The sequence below is a fragment of the Oncorhynchus gorbuscha genome, linkage group LG24 (genome assembly GCF_021184085.1).
Source record: "Oncorhynchus gorbuscha isolate QuinsamMale2020 ecotype Even-year linkage group LG24, OgorEven_v1.0, whole genome shotgun sequence".
In the NCBI taxonomy this organism is placed as follows: Eukaryota; Metazoa; Chordata; class Actinopteri; order Salmoniformes; family Salmonidae; genus Oncorhynchus; species Oncorhynchus gorbuscha.
This window is the reverse complement of record NC_060196.1, coordinates 12,040,258-12,058,244: the sequence shown is the minus strand read 5'-3', so window position 1 is coordinate 12,058,244 and position 17,987 is coordinate 12,040,258. Positions and strand designations below refer to the sequence as shown.

Below are 17,987 nucleotides of genomic sequence, written 5' to 3'. Positions count from 1 at the left end.
GCTCCATAAAGTTAGCGTTGGTCGTACCTGATGAAGGTGAACTGTTCTTCATACATGCCAGGCTCCAGCTCCAGACTGGGGTACTTTCCAAACGGAGGGACGATGAGACTGAAGACGAGGGCGATGCACACAAACACAGCAGGAAGCACGATCTGAAACCAACACAGGACAAGGCTCCGTTTACAACAGGAACTGATATTTGACGTTGAAGATCTACTTCACGACCAAATGAGAAGGTTCCAAGGTAAACAATTACCCACAATGCCAGTAAAAATATGGTATAAACTTGCACAGTACAATAGATGCAGAGAGGTCAATGTACCTGCTGCACCATTGCTAGATCATGTAATGATAATGAATTAAAATGTAACACTTAACAACTTTGATCAACTTTGATGTTATCTGTAATGCCCGAATGAGTCCAGTTTACCTGAGCGAAGAAGCCTTTCCTGGAGCGCCGGGCATACAGGAAGCGTTTCCATATCAATGCCACAAACTGCTGTCTAATCAGACGCCAGCCTTTGACCTGATACGAGCCTTTACCATCCGAGCCTCCCAGCCAGTCCGTCTCACGAGATTCTGGGGCAGGAAGAGTAGAAAGGGAATGAGCCTCAAGTGTTTGAGTGGTTTCCACTAGTTACCACAGCCACAAAGTCGAAATATCGTGAAAATTGCCAAATTGTAAAAATGAATAACATCTTTCATTTAAGGTTAGGGTTAGGCATAAGGTGTGTTTGTGTGATTAAAGTGAGGGTTAGGTTTAAAATCATATTTTAAGAAGAAAAATTGTAGAAATAGAATTGTAGAAATGTGGCTGTGGGAAATAGCTACGACAGTGTTCAAGGACAAAATGCACAAATATGATGCTTTAAAATGAGATGAGATCCTTTTAGTGAATTAACGGCGAAACGAAGAGCGCTTTGTTCCAATGGAATGTGAGAGGAGTGAAGTGATGGTTCATGGGTAATAAATGGTACATGGGTCACCTTCTGAGTCGTTGAAGTCGAAAGCGTCGTCCTCGGTGAAGGGTTTCAGGCAGCTCTGGTGGTCTCCGAACGCGTGTCTGCGGTGCCTACGAGCCGGGATGGTGCCATCTGAATGAAAGGCGACACAGAGGAGGTTGAGTCACGGACTAATAACGAGTAACGGAAATTAAGTATTTGCTATAAATGGGTTTCAATGGGGTAGTATGATAATGTCTCACCAGAGTTGGGAAGTTCAGCAGCGTCCACTCCACTGTCCTCTGCTACTTTCAGGAAAATCTGCAAAAATGTATTATAAATACGTTTTTTTTTTAAATAAAAGAACCAAAATCAACATACATGCACAATAACTCAATTACAAGAATATAGCATATTTGAATAACAAATGTGGAAAATCCAACTGCTTGGTTATTTGCCGCACCTCTTCCAGGGTGGTGTCTGAGATGCCGTAGCTGGAGATGCCGAGGTCAGACAGGCGGTCGTCGATCTCGTGGAAGAGCTCCACGAAGGCTCCACCTTTGGCCGCCTCGTAGGGCAGAACGTAGGTGAGTTCATGGCCCAGGTCCTCAACCAGCCTGGCGGCGGGGACGTGCTTGAAGATCACATTGGAGATCATGGTTACGTCTGCGAGGAGGAGATGAGGATCAAAAGGATTATCGTCAGCATCATTATCGTCAGCATCATGTTATTGTCATCCAAAAAAGGACGAGTACCAAACGGTTTAAATGATCGTTTATTGTTCCTTTCTGATCAAATTGAAAAGGTTACAATAAAACAACCCTTTTGTAGGGATCAGGGTGTGCTCGGAAGGCATTTTTATGACTTACCAATAGTGGTGGCTTCACTCTCAGGTTCACTACCCAGTCCAGCATCAGAGCTGCTCTCAGAAACACTGTCCCCCTGCAGAGAGAAAAACAACACTGGTTAGTCTAACTGAGATAAACAAAATCTCTTTAGCAAAAGGTGCATTTATCTTTGTCTGGCACAGGGCGTTTGACTTGGTTATTATGTGACTTAAAGATCAGGGCAGTCTAGCTGTGAGAAGAGTTCAATTTCTGCCATTTCTCACAACTGTGATGTCTTTAAATCTACCATTAAAAGTGAGCACCGCAGTTTATATGTGTCGGGAGGTGTCGGGATCTGGGGGATTTTCGTCCCTTCATCCCGGATGTGTTTCAATCTACCTTTAGGACTGTGAGGGCCTGAGGTTGCGGCTGAGGGAGGCCCACCTTCTTGCTGTAGGAGACAGAGCTGCTGCTGGAGGAGTTCCTGCAGGAGCTGAGGGTCAGGTCGAAGTCTCTCTTCACCAGGGTCAGGTAGTAGCCCGTCCCCAGCTGGGTCTTCAGGAACAGGGAGGAGCCCACGCAGCACAGCTTGCCGTGGGAGATGATGGCGATGCGGTCGCCCAAGATGTCCGCCTCGTCCATGTGGTGAGTTGAGAGGATGATGGTGCGGCCTGAGGGGGTGAGGAGAGAGAGGGGAGAGGGGGGGCAAGAGAGAGGGGGGCAAGAGGTGGGGAGAGAGTGCGATTGAGGGGGCAGAGAGAACCAGGGGAGGGTGTGAAGAACCAAGAGGAGGACATTAGATTGGATATAAAGCTAGCCTTTAGCCTATTTACACAATCATTTGCCTGTTTTCCATACATGTTTCAGAGCAATTGTTTGCATAATGACAGTCTCACTCCTCCAGCACAGGGGAAATAGTAAAAATGAAATGTACAGTTTGTTACCTGCACGATACTTCAGAAGCAGGTCCCAAATTCCCCGGCGTGCGTAGGGGTCGACTCCAGCAGTGGGTTCATCCAGGATCACGACCTTTGACCCTCCAACGAACGCCAACGCCACTGACAGTTTCCTCTGCATGCCCCCTGAGACCAAAACAAACAGGGTCGATCAGCTTCAATTATTCTCAGCAATACTACTATTCTTAACAACAGCTGATATAGTTGTTATATCGACAGGAAGGAGAGCCACTTACCGGACAGCGTGTTGCTACGACACTGGCGTTTGTGAGGCAGGCCGATGTCGTTGACGATCTGCTCCATCTCAGCCTTCACCTTCTCCTCAGACAGACCCTTCAGACGGGCATAGAACCAGATGTGCTCCTCCACCGTCAGCCTGGGACAGAGGAGGAGGAGGAAGAGGAGGAAGACACGAGGGCAAGAAACAGATACAGTCAGTCATAAACAGCTACAATCGTATCATGCAAATGAACTTGAGTTTGAAACTACTAGTCATTATGTTTTACTTGAACTAGTGAAGGACTAAAACGGTCAACCCCTGTCAGCATGTGTAACAGTCACGGTACAGTAGCGATGACTTACATGCTGAAGAGAACGTTGTGCTGCGGGCAGACGCCCAGGTTCTGTCTGATGGCGCTGAGCTCCGAACGGATGTCCTTGCCCAGGATGTAGGCGGTGCCAGAGGTGGGCGGGAACAGACCCGTCAGGATGGACCTATCAGAACACACAGCCATACCTGTCAATTAACACAATTTATACTCAACACAGTGTAGTCTCACACATTTCCGATGTACTCATATTGCATCGGACTGTTGTATTTTCAACGTGTCAATATGTTTTATTTGTATCTGTCCCGACGTTAAAAACGATCCAAACAAATTCATTTCAGCTGTTTAAAATGTCTAGATTGATAAAAGGTGTATAAACCCCATTAGCCGTCCTGCCACAGCTCTGTGAACCGTGGCACATTGAAGCATATGATTGGTTTAGTTATGTAAGGGATCGTAAGGGACCCCCCAAGACTACGCTCTTTGATCCTAGCCTTACATGGTGGTGGTCTTGCCGGCTCCGTTGTGCCCCAGGAAGGAGGTGATCTGCCCCTCGTAGAAACCCAGGGTCAACCCGTCCACAGCCAGCTTGTTGCCATGGCTATATACCTTCACTAGGTTCTTGATGTAAACACCAGGCTCGATGTGAGACGGCTCCTCTTCGATGCACACAGCTGAGGACGAAACCAGACACAATTAGCATCTGAAATATCTCAAATCAAAATCAGCCAATAAAAAAAAAAAAAGTTAAATCCATTTAAAGAAGAAGAGCAGTAAGCAGATTTTCTTTTTTAAATCTACCTTCTGCGTTTCCTTCCTTTCTTTCTTGTATATTCTTCCCTTGTTTCTCTCCACACCAGTAGGACTTGGTGAAGGGGAAGTACCAGGGTCTGGGGATCCCATATTGGCCTAAAGGGGAGTACCAGGCATCATACATGATGAGTACAAATACACACTCATTTATGTACAATATAATATGACATTTTATAATATGACATTTCTTTTCTGGTCTAATTTATTTGCCTAATACCTTTGGTAGACATAAGAAAACGTGTGTAGGTATGCTTGGGAACACATTCAAAAACAATACAGGTTCATCAAACGACATGACTTCCTCTGGCTGCTGCTTACCAGGGAAGACAGCCTCGATGTACCAGGTCATGACCCCATAGAGGAAGGAGTCAAACAGCATGAGACAGATGGAGGTGGTGAGGGAGTAGCTGTCCTCCTCCAAGGGGCTGGACAACAGGTTGGACCACTGGATTCCCACTCCCTGCTCCTCAAACAGGGCAAAGTACTCACAGCCGAACCCAAACGCCACTGGGGACAACAGGCTCTGGAGAAAGATGGGAGAATAGAACACAAGTTAGAAAAGAGGACTTGGTTTATGACAAAGAACAAACAGAAAAGTGACAAGGTAGATTCGAACAGTCTTCAGGTCTCGGGCAAGGTAACTCGTCATCACGTGAGAGGGTTTCACAAAGCCACCTCCATTACAATCCCCATTCCAACATTACCACGACAACAAAAGAGTGTATTAGCGATCTGAACTCACCACAATGACTTTAGCCCCGAAGCCCACGTAGTCCTGCCAGGCCACACAGAGGACGTAGGGCAGGTAGAGGGTGAAGTAGATAATTCCTCCGCAGGCCGCCGCCAGGTTGGCACGGGAGAAGATGGTACTGATCAGGAAGCACTGCATGATGGTTACCACAGCGAAGGAAGCCAGGAACAGGAAGACAACACAAGGGTTGCTGTAGGGAAGCAGGTTCCCCATCTGATCGGACCAGAGGAGATGGATGAGATTGTGAAACATGGTGAATTGTGTGTGTATGTGATTGCGTAAGGGTTCTGTGCGCGCGCGTGTGTGTGTGTGTGTGCTTGCTTCCACACACACCTTGAGTATGACCACCAGCAGCGAGGCGGAGATGAGCAGGGGGATGAGGCTGCTGATGAACCAGCTGAGCCACAGGATGCCGTTGTCCAATCCCATGATCCTCATGGTCTCTTTGAGCCGCGCCTCCTTCTCATAGACCACGCCCTTGATGATGAGGGCCACAGAGTACATCCAGGCCAGGGTCATGAAGAGAGGCATGGAGCGACTCATCACCCGCAGGAACCTGGAGAGGAGGGAGCACAGAGAAATCCCGAAACGCTGAAAATGATTAAAGATACAGCGTACTTTCGCAGGCAGTGTTAACAACTAACTGGAGCTTGTAGCCTCATCTCTATGCTCAAAAATGTCTACTTCTCATCTCCAAGTCTCCGCAGGGCTACTTACATATCGTCCACGTAACAGGGGTAAGGCATCTGTTGGATGTAGACTCCCGTCTTCTCCTTACTGCCTGTCACCGCCCTGACGATGCCCTGTTCTATAACGTCCTGCAGGTAGGAGAAACCGCCCCAGATGTAGCGCAGGTCCTCAAAGGGGTCCGCCCGAGGACCAGGGTCCCAGTAACTACAGAGAGACCAGGGTAGAGGGTTAGGAAGACGTGTTTATATACTCTATGTTCACGATTGGCTTCTACTACCTTGTTAAAACATACGGGACTCTTTCAATGACTAGAATAACTAAAAGCATAAAATACATTAGAGTCTACAGCAGGGGTTGGCAACAGGTGGCCCACGGGCCAAATACAACCTGCGAGCCAATTTGATTTGGCCAGCGAGAGTTGTCGCGGTAAACATTTTTATGAAATGGGATTTTACCCGTCCTTGATCTTGTTGGTGCGCTCCACGTTGTCGATGTCCATGCGGATCTTGTAGTTGACGTTACCCGGCAGGTCAGAACTGTTGCTACGGGCGATGTCCGGGAACACTATCCCAGCCCAGAACTTCTGGTTGTCCAGGAGACCCATGGATTTGTTGACCAGTCTTTCCTCATTGGCCACTGGCTCGAGTTTATCCAGGTTCACACACTGTGGAGGATTACAAAAAGGGTTATCAGGCTTTTAACACACTGTGGAGGGATACGAGAAGGGTTGTCAGGCTAATAACTGCTCACTTGATTTCCTTGTTTTGTTCATTTATTTATTACCTGTATTCACTCCCTGAACTCGCGTCCCGACTCGCAGCGTACAGCGTTGCCGGAGGAAATGTGTTAAAGTAATGAGCTGCACTAATACCGGAAAAAATCCTGATTGCGTTACAGGAGCCGCAAATACCCTTACAAAAAGCGTAAGCTATTCAGCATGACTCTTAAAGGTTTTGGGCTCCAGCTTTTTGGGACTCGTATACTTTGAAGGGACCAGAGTCACCAAGCCACGGCCTATATGGTCACCCTAAACTCTTTTCAACCCCTACAGTATGTGTCATGTACGATGATCTGGAATGGAAAAACCATTCGTCATGGCAACAACAGTTTCCCTTTCATTGGAGCCATTCCAATGGATCGGCATTCAGCTACAGAAAGCAGGGTTACGTAAGACACTGACAAACGGACCCAAAGTCTTAAACTGTATTGAATTGATTCGATTTGCAAAGGCATGGTAACTGTGATGTTCACGGGGAAGCCCAAGGCTTAGAATTACCACGATCGATTGGTGTTCAGTGTCAACAGAAACCAACCACGGGCTTATTCGTTACCTTACGTCCTTTACCTTGAACTGAGCTGACAGAATTAGATAGGAGTGTAGACTATAGAATGGGGCCAATTCCACCGGCGGTCTGTAAATGAGCTTGTTAGTGTCATCTAAGCGTGTAAATGCCCTTGAGAACGGCGCTCACCTCCATAAAGCGGGAGATGGTCCTGATAGCGTCGTCGGTCTCGTTGAACACCTCTCTCCAGGTGTAGGCCGAGCCGGCGGGGCGTTTGTCCTCGGCAGTCTTGGTCAGGAAGCGGGCCACGTCCTCCGCCTTCCACTCTGTGCCAGCCAGGCGGTCGTTGAAGAAGCGGGCGCTGGCGTTGTTCTGAAGCAGCGTCTAAACAGGAAGGAGGTAACAGACGGATATAGATTCAGGTATAGACGTCGTGTTGGCTGCCTGTAGTTGTTTGTGTAGTGTGGAGCTCTCTTATAAGCATTTCCACCAGTTCAAAGGCAAGAAATGGTCTGTGTTTGTATTTTGTTTCCTTCAAATCGTTCATCCATCCTATCCATTAGCCTGTATCTATTATCAGGTGTCTCCTACCAATAGCACTCACACCACAAAGTATTATGTAATGATAATTCAATTACAAGCCATTGTGGTTAATGGAAACATTAGCTGGAGAAAATGGAGAAAATGCCTCTGGGAGTTCATTTTTGTCATATATTTTCGACCACTGTGTGGCAGTATTGGACTGGTGATATACATGACTGGTAGGACCATGGCCTTTCTCATAGCACGAGGAGGAGCCATGTTAGGTGGTTACCTCCATAAGAAATGTAAAGATCCTATCACCTACGGTTACCTTAAATTAACGTGAATCAAATAATGTCATTTCATCGTTGATTGTCCCTTTCCTTTCAACTGCTTGTCAGATTCTCAAAACGATAAACCTGCTGTGTGTACACTGAAAACAATGTCCCCTCTTTTCTAACCCCTTACAAAAAAATATTACAGTTTTGAAACTGCAGTAAAAGTGCAGCAACTGCAGTCGGCTGTGGTATTTTGGACACCGTAATTGCAGAATATACTGCACTGCAAAATTACTGCAGTAAAAAATGTATTTTTATTTTGGACACAGTATTTGCAGCATACTGCAGTTATACGGCACTCTAACCGTAATTTTGTTTCCGTAAGGGACACCATAGACCACGTTAGTTACGGTGATCAAAATCTTGAACAACATCTTGTCCATAAATAATTATAAACCACACAGCAAATGATATATCGCTTGGACTGCCTGGGGGTTCTTTCACTTCAAATACTTTCCCCACTTTCCTAGCTCTGACTTTGCTGATAGCTACTTCATTGAGGACAAATGTACTTACCATGACTGTGATATGTGGTCATCCCACCTAGCTATCTTAAGATGAATGCACTGACTGTAAGTGGCTTTGGATAAGACAGTCTGCTAAATGACTCAAACGGCAATGTAAAAGGTCTTCTTTTAGGCTAATAGGAACCATGATAACAGTAGCAGACTCAAACGCTATCGACACCAAACCTATGCGTGGAACCTTATCTGGTTCTCTGTTTTCTGTTCTTCTAAAGTGCCCGATACGATTGGTATCATGACAACCGATCTGTAGCTACTGTATACTGTAGTTACAACTGTGAATACCATGAGATCAGATGAGAGAGTAGAAACTCACCCGAACCAGGTGCATCTCATCACTGCTCTCCATGAAGGTCCAGACGTTAGGCCTCATCTCCTCCCACATCCCACCCAGGTCCCTCAGGAGACCCAGCTCCTGGAACGTCTTGTTCATCTGGGGAGGTGGGGTGGGAAGGGAGAGAGAGAGATTGGAGAGAAAGAGAGAAAAGTTGATATGAGGGAGAGAGAGGAGAGAAAGAGCGAGTCGCGAAAGAGATCAGAGAGAGGTACAGGAGAGCGAGAGAGAACGGAGAGAGATGGTTCAAATGGCTGCCTTGTCCCCGATGCCGAGTTAGCGGAGAAACATTTATATGTAGGTTCCTTTGGTGTTCCTTCCGTTAGAGTCTCTCACCTCGTGTATGATCCTCTGTGTGGCAGGAGTGTCGGGGGTGTAGAGGATCTTTCCCATGAGGAGAGGCTTCAGGGCCCTCCAGATCATCCTGGAGACGGGGCTGGCTTCCAGACTCCTCATCATGCTGTTACAGTACGGAGCTGAGGGGCGGAGGACAGACGGACACAGGTTAGTATCACACCACCGTAGGCGGAGTGTTCCGTAGCCTATACGCTTTGAAGAGGGTTACTGTGGCTATCTCTGTCATGACACCAGGAAGGAATAGACTGGTGTCCATACATCCTGTACCCCCCCCCCAAACTGTTAAAATGTTACAAAAAATTACAAAACAGAATTTGCATCAGATTGAAGTGCATGGAGACTCCCCTTTTCTACTATTAAAATGACAAACAAATTGATCCACGTTTGATATCAGTAAAAACTATGAATTAATAATGTAAGAGTTCAGATCAGGGAGTTGACCAAGGACTCACTTGAGGTGTTGTCGTAGGCGGACACGGGTTGGTCGTCGCTGCCGTTGCCGCCGTGGTTACCGAACAGGGCCTTGTAGTTGTTGTCCTCGTACCAGTTGAGCGACTTGATCTTCAGTCCGCCGCCCTCGGGGTGGCCACAGACGATACGGGACACGGCCTGGTACATGTGGCTGGGGGAGCCCGTGGCGTTGGCCGTCAGGTAATGGATCTCGTTACGCATCTCCTTCCAACTCTTCATACTGGCCAGCTGGGGGAAGAGGAGTGGGGTGTGTACGTTTAAGACACCACGGAATACATCTTATGAATCGTATTATTGAGTTTTTTCGTTTTTATTTGATGCTTTTGTCTGGTACCGATTTATTGTACTCTTGTATTAATGTATTGTGTTCTATTGTGTTTTGTGTATGCGTAAATTAAAGTATTTTCAGAGTACAGTAATATGTGTCAAGTCAACACATGATTACACCATGTGCCAAAGACATGTTTTTTTTTTTTTTACCTTTATTTAACCAGGCAAGTCAGTTAAGAACATATTCTTATTTTCAATGACGGCCTGGGAACAGTGGGTTAACTGCCTGTTCAGTGGCAGAACGACAGATTTGTACCTTGTCAGCTCGGGGGTTTGAACTCGCAACCTCCCGGTTACTAGTCCAATGCTCTAACCACAAGGCTACGCTGCCGCCCTAACATGTTGAGACATGTTCTAGAACTGATGTACTGTGTGAGTTCAGAGAGTTAATGAAAGCTATTCCAGGTAGGAGCCTTTGGCTGCAACGGGCCCTGGTCAAAAGTAGTGCACTATATAGGGAATAGGGTGCCATTTGGGAAACAGACTTTGTTAGACTTAAGGTGAAAAACACTTGTCCTAACTGACTGCGTAACAGCCTGGGACAAATACAGCGACCGTTCTTGGTCGCACTCACTCAACATGACACGGTAGCCTGAAAATGTTGAAAACATGTGGCTTGTGTGATCTATTGTGCAACCACCCCTCCCATATTTTCAATAAACGATTTTTTAAAAACAGTTTGAATACTCAAATCCTTATTCTTTTTAAGTCCTCACTACTTGTGAGAATTGTGTGTCCGGTAATAAATTAGAATAGCAACGGGTTCACTGTGCACTCTAGGTCAGAAATGCTGACAATGCACAAACATTTAAGACCCTAAAAAACTTCTATGAGAGTATAACTTTTTGTTGTTGTTGTTGTTGTTGTTGTTGTTGTTGTTGTTGCTGTGTGGACCCATCACACCTTTTTGCTTATCTGAATTCCCAGGTTTTGGGAGAGCGTGATGCTCCCCTTTTAATTGAGTCTATTTAGCTATTCTGGGCCTGTAGGTGTGTAATGTAACGTTACGAAAACCAGGCCGACCTGTGTGCTTGAGAGTGCGACAGGCCCTGTGCGTGTGTGTCAGTGTTTGCACAATGGAGAAAAAGAAAAATGGCCGAGAGTAACCTAAGAAAGGAGCCACAGTGGACTCACCGCACAAGTGGCTGGTTATCTTAGAAAAACACTTTGAAGACGGTGGACGGAGCCAAAATGAAGGCACCGATGCATAACAAGGTCTTTTGTCATTTAAGACGGAGAATAGAACAGGTAGGTCGGTGATTATAACCCAACTCAGCATCTTTCTGGAACTATGAAATATATATTGGTTTTATTACCTAACCTTGTTGCATAATATCTTGTGATACGCGATGAAATGCAACAGACTGGATATTGTTGCACGGTTCCAGTAGTTTTCTTCCACAAGGAGACGACTTCAGACCCTCCGACACGTAACATATCTTCATTGACACTGACCCTTTAATCAACAACCCTAGTTTTCCTAGAGCTGCCCCCTTTTTGACAAAGATGACAACACGTTCTTAGCATTTAGAATGTTGTCATCGTTTAGAATGGTGTAATCGTTTAGAATGGTGTCATCGTTTACAATGTCATCGTTTAGAATGGTGTAATCGTTTAGAATGGTGTCATCGTTTACAATGGTGTCATCGTTTAGAATGTTGTCGTCGTTTAGAATGGTGTCATCGTTTAGAATGGTGTAATCCTTTAGAATTGTGTAATCATTTATACAGCCAAGTTTCTCATAACAAAGACAAAGAAATTCCAGCAAACTCCGAGATCCGCCCTCAGTGTTCTGTGGTTGCGGCTGATTTCGGGAGCCGCCTCAGCAAGTCACATGCTTCCTCACCGTCCAAAAACACACAAAGATAGAACAGGGCAGCCAGTGGGAGGACGAGAGGAAGAGAAGTCTTTTTCTCCTCTTCCACCACCTTTCTGTCTGTGCCTGTCTATCTGCCTCATGCCCCGCGGGCCAGACATATAGCACGCAAACAAGCCGAGTCATTTGAGGAAGGCTGCGTCTGTTCCAACACCTCGTGCCTCCAGCCTGAAGAGAGGTTACTAGAGGTTACGTCTCCGTGCCAAGGCAGGTCAGTTAGCTCCGAGACTAACTAAACGTCTTCCCTCTCACACCAGGGAACAAAAGCAGCTAACGGCAAAAAGCTGTGGTTGAGGTTAACTAAAGGTGGAAAAAGGCGTATTTTTCTGTTTATGAGGCATTTATACCGGGAGCTTCTCTTGTCTTGTAACATTGCTGCTTGTTTGACTTGAGTAGGGAGGGGATCATTCCATCATTCGTTTAAGGGACTTATCTTTGTCCATGGATTTCCTCTGATGACACATACAGTATGCCAGGTGGATATACAGGGACATACAGTTCTGCCAGAGAGCGTATGCTGAACACATCAGTGGGAACGACCTCTCTTTCCCACAGCTGACGGCTTCCTTATGTTCCGCCAACTCAGCAGTGCTGTGGCTGGAGAGAGGGGAGGTGGTAGGGAGAGGGGGCGGAGGTGGAAGGAGGAGAGAAGGGGGGAGGACAGGGAGTTGAGAGTCTCGTGACAAGGTGATCTATTGTAGTCTTTTTCCCCTAGTACATCCTGCTAAGTCTCTCAGCGTTTCCCAGCCATGTACTGTATTGGACATTACTTTTATTTTTGTACTTTTATGTCTTTGTACTTTTTACCCCTTTGTCTCCCCCGATTGGTACGTACAGTCTTGTCCCATCGGTGCAACTCCCGTACTGGCTTTGGAGAGGCGAAGGTCGAGAGCCGCGCGTCCTCCGAAACACAACCCCAACCAAGCCGCACTGCTTCTTGACACACTGCTCGCCTAACCCCGGAAGCCACCCGCGCCAATAAGTCGGAGAAAACACCGTACAACTGGCGACAGTGTCAGCGTGCACAGCGCCCGGCCCGCCACAAGGAGTCGCTAGAGTGCGATAGGAAAAGGAAATCCCGGTGCTGTCTGCCCGGCCAGCCACAAGGAGTGCGATGTGCGATGGGAAAAGGAAATCCCAGCCGGCCAAACCCTCCCCTAACAACGCTGGGCCAATTGTGCGTCGCCTCATTGGTCTCCAGGGCGCGGCCCGGCTGCGACACAGCCCGGGATTGAACCAGGATCTGTAGTGGTGCCTCAAGCGCCACTCGGGAGGCCCCCATAGTGGACATTTCTATTGTAGCTAGCACAGATTTGGTTACTCCAGAACTGGGTCTGATATGTTGGGGGCAGTTAGCTATGTTGACAGTGCAGATGCCACAGAGGGATAGCATTACAGTTTGGCCATTTCCTGACCTGGACTGGTACCAACTGGACTGCTGACACTAAACAGTCGATTTGTTGGGAAAGACTAACCTTGTGTACAAAATTGCAGGGTTACAGCCATTTGAGGTGGCCATTTTGTGAGGGCCAGAGCACCAAGCTAGCTTTTTTATTATTGAGGGGACAGATGGGTTTTGTTTGCACATTGCGGTCCAGAGATGTGCAGCGGGAGGACCTGTTTTTGTCAGACCACTGCTACAACTGATGGCTTTCTCTTTGTGGTTGTTTTCGGCCTACATTCAAATGAGTTCACGGATAAGGCAGGTTGATTCAAGGGTTATTTAAGACTATCCAAAACAGATGCAGACCCAGAAATGTACGTTGAAACATACATGTAAGTGTGTGTGTGTGTGTGTGTGTGTGTGTGTGTGTGTGTGTGTGTGTGTGTGTGTGTGTGTGTGTGTGTGTGTGTGTGTGTGTGTGTGTGTGTGTGTGTGTGTCGCGCGTGTGCGTGTGTGTGCCTGACAGACAGCACCTACCTCTACAGCCAGCGCTCCCAAGCTCTCTAGCAGACCGTCGGTTGCCGCGGATACCTTCTGGACGACCTCAGGGTCGGACTTCACGTCCTTCTGTTGTGGGTGAGGAGGAGGAGGGAGAAAGGGGAGAGAGGGGGAGGGGGGATAAAAGACATGAGAACAAACACTCTCCAGGGACACTTCAGAGAGGGGTTCCTGTTCAACCTCATCTGTTATTGACTGTCAGAAGAGGGCCGCTGAAATGTGAGCTGCTGCACTCTCACAGCTGACCCCAGACCTGTACTTAGTGGCTAAGGTCCATCTGAAATGGAACCGGATTCCTTATATGTTGCACTACATAGGGAAAAGAGTGCCATTTCAGACGCACCTTAGCCACTAAGTACAGGTCTGGGGTCAGCTTTCCTTATAGGTCCAATATTGCTGCGTTCCATTGTCCATATTAGTGTACCACTTAGAACACAAGCCTAATGCAAGGCTTAATTTGATGTGCAGTTGTAGGATGTGGATATTGGATCAGGGCCTATATCAGTACTCAAGAGCGGTCGGTTACTTTATACTGTATTCAGAACATGGGGTATTTATTCAAACCCGAGTCTAATATCCCTGATCTGTTTTGTTAGGGAGGGAAACCTATTGGTCTTTTTCAGAACAAATAGTATCACCATAACACCGGTTTGAAATTACGGCTGATTCAGCAGCATGATATTTCAACAAATATTTACTACATTTTCTCCCGTGTTAGTTGACCATTGCGACAGCATTTTCATTGGCAGACTGTTCTGTACACTTTGGCACCTTCCAAAAGCTTGTCCCAACAAGACTGAGAGTTCTGACTGAGCCAACGCAACTGGGTCAGCTAAAATGGATCAATCCTCCATTTGCATCCAAGTGTGATGGTTATCTGAAGTGTACAGTGATTATATTCACTGAGTCCTATTATTGTTGAAATTAACACACTGTATTTTTCTGTGTGTGTGTGTGTGTGTGCGCGTGCGTGTGTGTGTGTGTGTGTGTGTGTGTGTGTGTGTGTGTGTGTGTGTGTGTGTGTGTGTGTGTGTGTGTGTGTGTGTGTGTGTGTGTGCGTGCGTGCGTGCGTGCGTGCGTGCGTGCGTGCGTGCGTGCGTGCGTGCGTGCGTGTGTGTGTGTGTCAAAAGTCTATATTCAGACATCTGCCACAACAGGGTTCACGGCCTCTCCAACTCCCATTACGAGAAAGAGACAAAGGGACGCGTTCATTGTCAAGCTAATGTTTTGTGACAGGAACAGGATTTCTAAATCTTGTACAGAAATATGGTTTGATAATTCCTGACCTAACTAGTAATCATGCCAGGGAACATGATGCTCTCTTTATCAGAAGAAGGAAGGCTTGGTGTCAGCAGGTTAAATTATCCCGCCATAAAGTGTGCTTTGTGTGAAAGTGAGTGCAAAGGGAATAGCTTATTCAGTTTGTCTGACTGACTAAAAGTGTAATAATACATTCATTGAACAAATGACGATTGGCTAGGACTATGGAATTGTGTTATTAGGCGTTCACTGTTAAAGCCCCCAGTGTTAAAGCCCCCAGTGTTAAAGTGTTCGGTGTTAAGTTTTAAAAAGTGTTAGTATTTTAAGTGTTTCTTACCCGTATGGGTTTTAGGAAGTCCAGGTTGGACAGGAAGTGGTCCTGTGCCTTGTTCAGCCAATCAGGGGAGGCCTTGCAGATGATGTCTTGAGTGAGCCGTGACACATTCTTGTCGGAGATGGTCACAAACTCCTCCAGAGAAGTGGTGTTACACATATCTCTAAGATGGACGCCGAAACCTCCAATCAGGACCTGGTAGATAATGTGAAATTGTATTTCAGGGATCAAGTTCTCGCAGTCGAGAAACAAACAAATAAATGTGTTGCGAGGATGTCGGGGATAATTGTGATGTCGTGTTTTAACTGTAACAACTTTTGCAATGAATGCCTAGTCAGGAATGATTTATGCAAATATTAGAAACAGATGTTTTGAATCATATATCATCACAGAAAAGCTGTTGTCATATCTCTGCTGTCAGTACTACTGCCTCCAAGGCAGCGTTTCCCAACACTCAGTCCTGGTGACGCGTTTTGTTTTTTTCCCTACATACACAGCTGATTCAAATAAATGAACTCATCATCAGGCTTTGATTATTTTAATCAGCTGTGTAGCGCCAGGGCAACAAAAACAGAACGTGCTCCAGAGGCATTACCAAATGTTCCTATGACTCAACACAAACAAAGATGTTTGGGGAATGTTATTTCTAACCTATCAGTACCACTCTGGAATCCCAGTTTTAAAAAATATATATATTCCAGGGAGGTATTTGCTTGCGGAATGACCCATATTTGTTTTTATTTTTATTTTAGAATTCTACATTTCCACATGGTCATAGCTATCTCACTACATGGTCAACATCTAAACATGTGAAAAATGTGCATTGTGCAGCTTTTCAGTCATGCATGGGAGAGACTTGTTTTTCCCACTTAGGGAGGCATAGCTCGAAGGTCCCACCGGTCTGAGGCGCATACAGTGCACATGTGTCCAGACTGGCTGACTGAGGGAGGGAGGCAGAGGTAGGGAGGGAGGCAGAGGTAGGGAGGGAGGCAGAGGTAGGGAGGGAGGCAGAGGTAGGGAGGGAGGCAGAGGAAGGGAGGGAGGCAGAGGAAGGGAGGGAGGCAGAGGAAGGGAGGGAGGCAGAGGAAGGGAGGGAGGCAGAGGAAGGGATGGAGGCAGAGGTAGGGAGGGAGGCAGAGGAAGGGAGGGAGGCAGAGGAAGGGAGGGAGGCAGAGGTAGGGAGGGAGGCAGAGGAAGGGAGGGAGGCAGAGGAAGGGAGGGAGGCAGAGGAAGGGAGGGAGGCAGAGGAAGGGAGGGAGGCAGAGGATGGGAGGGAGGCAGAGGAAGGGAGGGAGGCAGAGGAAGGGAGGGAGGCAGAGGAAGGGAGGGAGGCAGAGGTAGGGAGGGAGGCAGAGGAAGGGAGGGAGGCAGAGGATGGGAGGGAGGCAGAGGTAGGGAGGGAGGCAGAGGAAGGGAGGGAGGCAGAGGATGGGAGGGAGGCAGAGGATGGGAGGGAGGCAGAGGAAGGGAGGGAGGCAGAGGATGGGAGGGAGGCAGAGGATGGGAGGGAGGCAGAGGGAAGCTGCTGCGGTGAATAACAGTGCGTCCTGTATTACCACATCCAAGCTGGGATGAACTAAATAATAGCCTGGCTGAGACAGCTTCAGGACATTCTTTCTGTGTAACTGTAGAGTGGAGTGGAGGAGTAAAGAGTTGACTCCCTTAATGACCTTGACCCTCAGCATCACAGGTTACTTTTGAACCAGAGACAAACTGTTAGATAACTGCACTACTTGGTACCTATGGGTATTAAAGGTGTCACTGTTTTTTTGTGTGTGGATAATACTGCTAAATCCTTTACCAAACCAAATATCCCTTACGCAAATTGATTTCCTTGATTATTTTTTTTTCTCATGTCAGAAGAAGAAATGTATCTCAACAGAAAGCCGGACTAAAATCCCCTGAACATTTCTACAATGTACTGTAGGACCTTCCCAGACTATCTGTGGAAAAAGGCCAGAGAGAGAAGGGGCTGATGGGTAATAAAACATCCCGGGGGGGGGGATACAGTTAATAGACCCACCGCGTGTGAGTGAGCCCCCAAAAAAGCCAGAGAGAGAAGGGGCTGATGGGTAATAAAACATCTCCGGGGGGGGGGGATACAGTTAATAGACCCACCGCGTGTGAGTGAGCCCCTCTCTGCACATGCTCACTTTGAGGCAGACAGAAGATGGAGGAGAGACGGAGGAGAGACGGAGGGCGGAGCTAAATCATGTGACTACTGCCCTCCAACTACAGACAGTGATGAATTGTGCTGAAACTGAGCCAAATTATTTTCCATGAGAAAGAGGATGATATGAGCCACAGACTTGGTTCTCTCCGCAACAGCACCCCCCTTATGATATATATATATATATATATATATAGTTACAGCGTGTTAGATGCCAGCAAACCAAGGTCATGGCATGCATGACTGCCTTTAAAAAGGTACATGATGTGGTGACAAACAGAAAGGAGAAGCCTTCTCTTTTCTCCTCACACAGTGAATATGTTTACCTTCTCTAGGTTGAGGTCAGCCTCCACAATCTGCTGGACGGCGTGATGGGATAGGGAGGCGTTGCGATGCAGGAACGACGACAAGGTCTCCTTATCGCGGAGAAAGTCCTTCAGCTTGAAACCTTGAATGGGATGATGGAATGCACATTCAACAGACTGACTAGGAACACCGCGCTGCATACTTAGAAACGGATCTATTTAAAAGACAGAAATGTGTTTTTATGGATACAATTGTGATTTAGCATCGAAACTCATCGTCTTGAATAAAGAAATGATAGTCTATTATCTGGGGAAACTCCAAATACACAGTGTTCTTTGGATGAAAACTGTAAAGTTCTCAATAATATGGTATTGTAGATATATTATACTAATATACTGGCATGGACAGAATGGA

The 17,987-nt window shown here is 46.8% G+C and overlaps 1 protein-coding gene across 3 annotated transcripts in view; it reads right to left on the bottom strand.

The window, feature by feature from the left end:
• Positions 1 to 17,987, bottom strand: part of LOC124013200 (phospholipid-transporting ATPase ABCA1-like) — a 40,991-nt gene that overhangs the window by 9,751 nt on the left and 13,253 nt on the right. For 2 of the 3 annotated variants that reach the window (XM_046327437.1, XM_046327438.1), the window contains exons 6-29: positions 17,594 to 17,715; positions 15,101 to 15,292; positions 13,483 to 13,572; positions 9,337 to 9,583; positions 8,864 to 9,003; positions 8,510 to 8,626; positions 6,999 to 7,193; positions 5,982 to 6,190; positions 5,554 to 5,730; positions 5,170 to 5,392; positions 4,828 to 5,049; positions 4,404 to 4,608; positions 4,074 to 4,181; positions 3,772 to 3,946; positions 3,307 to 3,438; positions 2,961 to 3,100; positions 2,713 to 2,850; positions 2,168 to 2,439; positions 1,811 to 1,883; positions 1,405 to 1,607; positions 1,205 to 1,262; positions 987 to 1,094; positions 431 to 579; positions 28 to 152 (exon numbers count right to left, since the gene is read on the bottom strand). In XM_046327437.1, the coding sequence (XP_046183393.1) occupies positions 28 to 152; positions 431 to 579; positions 987 to 1,094; positions 1,205 to 1,262; positions 1,405 to 1,607; positions 1,811 to 1,883; positions 2,168 to 2,439; positions 2,713 to 2,850; positions 2,961 to 3,100; positions 3,307 to 3,438; positions 3,772 to 3,946; positions 4,074 to 4,181; positions 4,404 to 4,608; positions 4,828 to 5,049; positions 5,170 to 5,392; positions 5,554 to 5,730; positions 5,982 to 6,190; positions 6,999 to 7,193; positions 8,510 to 8,626; positions 8,864 to 9,003; positions 9,337 to 9,583; positions 13,483 to 13,572; positions 15,101 to 15,292; positions 17,594 to 17,715 (3,820 nt within the window). The remainder of the gene's footprint in view (positions 1 to 27; positions 153 to 430; positions 580 to 986; positions 1,095 to 1,204; positions 1,263 to 1,404; positions 1,608 to 1,810; positions 1,884 to 2,167; positions 2,440 to 2,712; positions 2,851 to 2,960; positions 3,101 to 3,306; positions 3,439 to 3,771; positions 3,947 to 4,073; positions 4,182 to 4,403; positions 4,609 to 4,827; positions 5,050 to 5,169; positions 5,393 to 5,553; positions 5,731 to 5,981; positions 6,191 to 6,998; positions 7,194 to 8,509; positions 8,627 to 8,863; positions 9,004 to 9,336; positions 9,584 to 13,482; positions 13,573 to 15,100; positions 15,293 to 17,593; positions 17,716 to 17,987) is intronic. The other variant, XM_046327439.1, reaches the window with a different exon arrangement.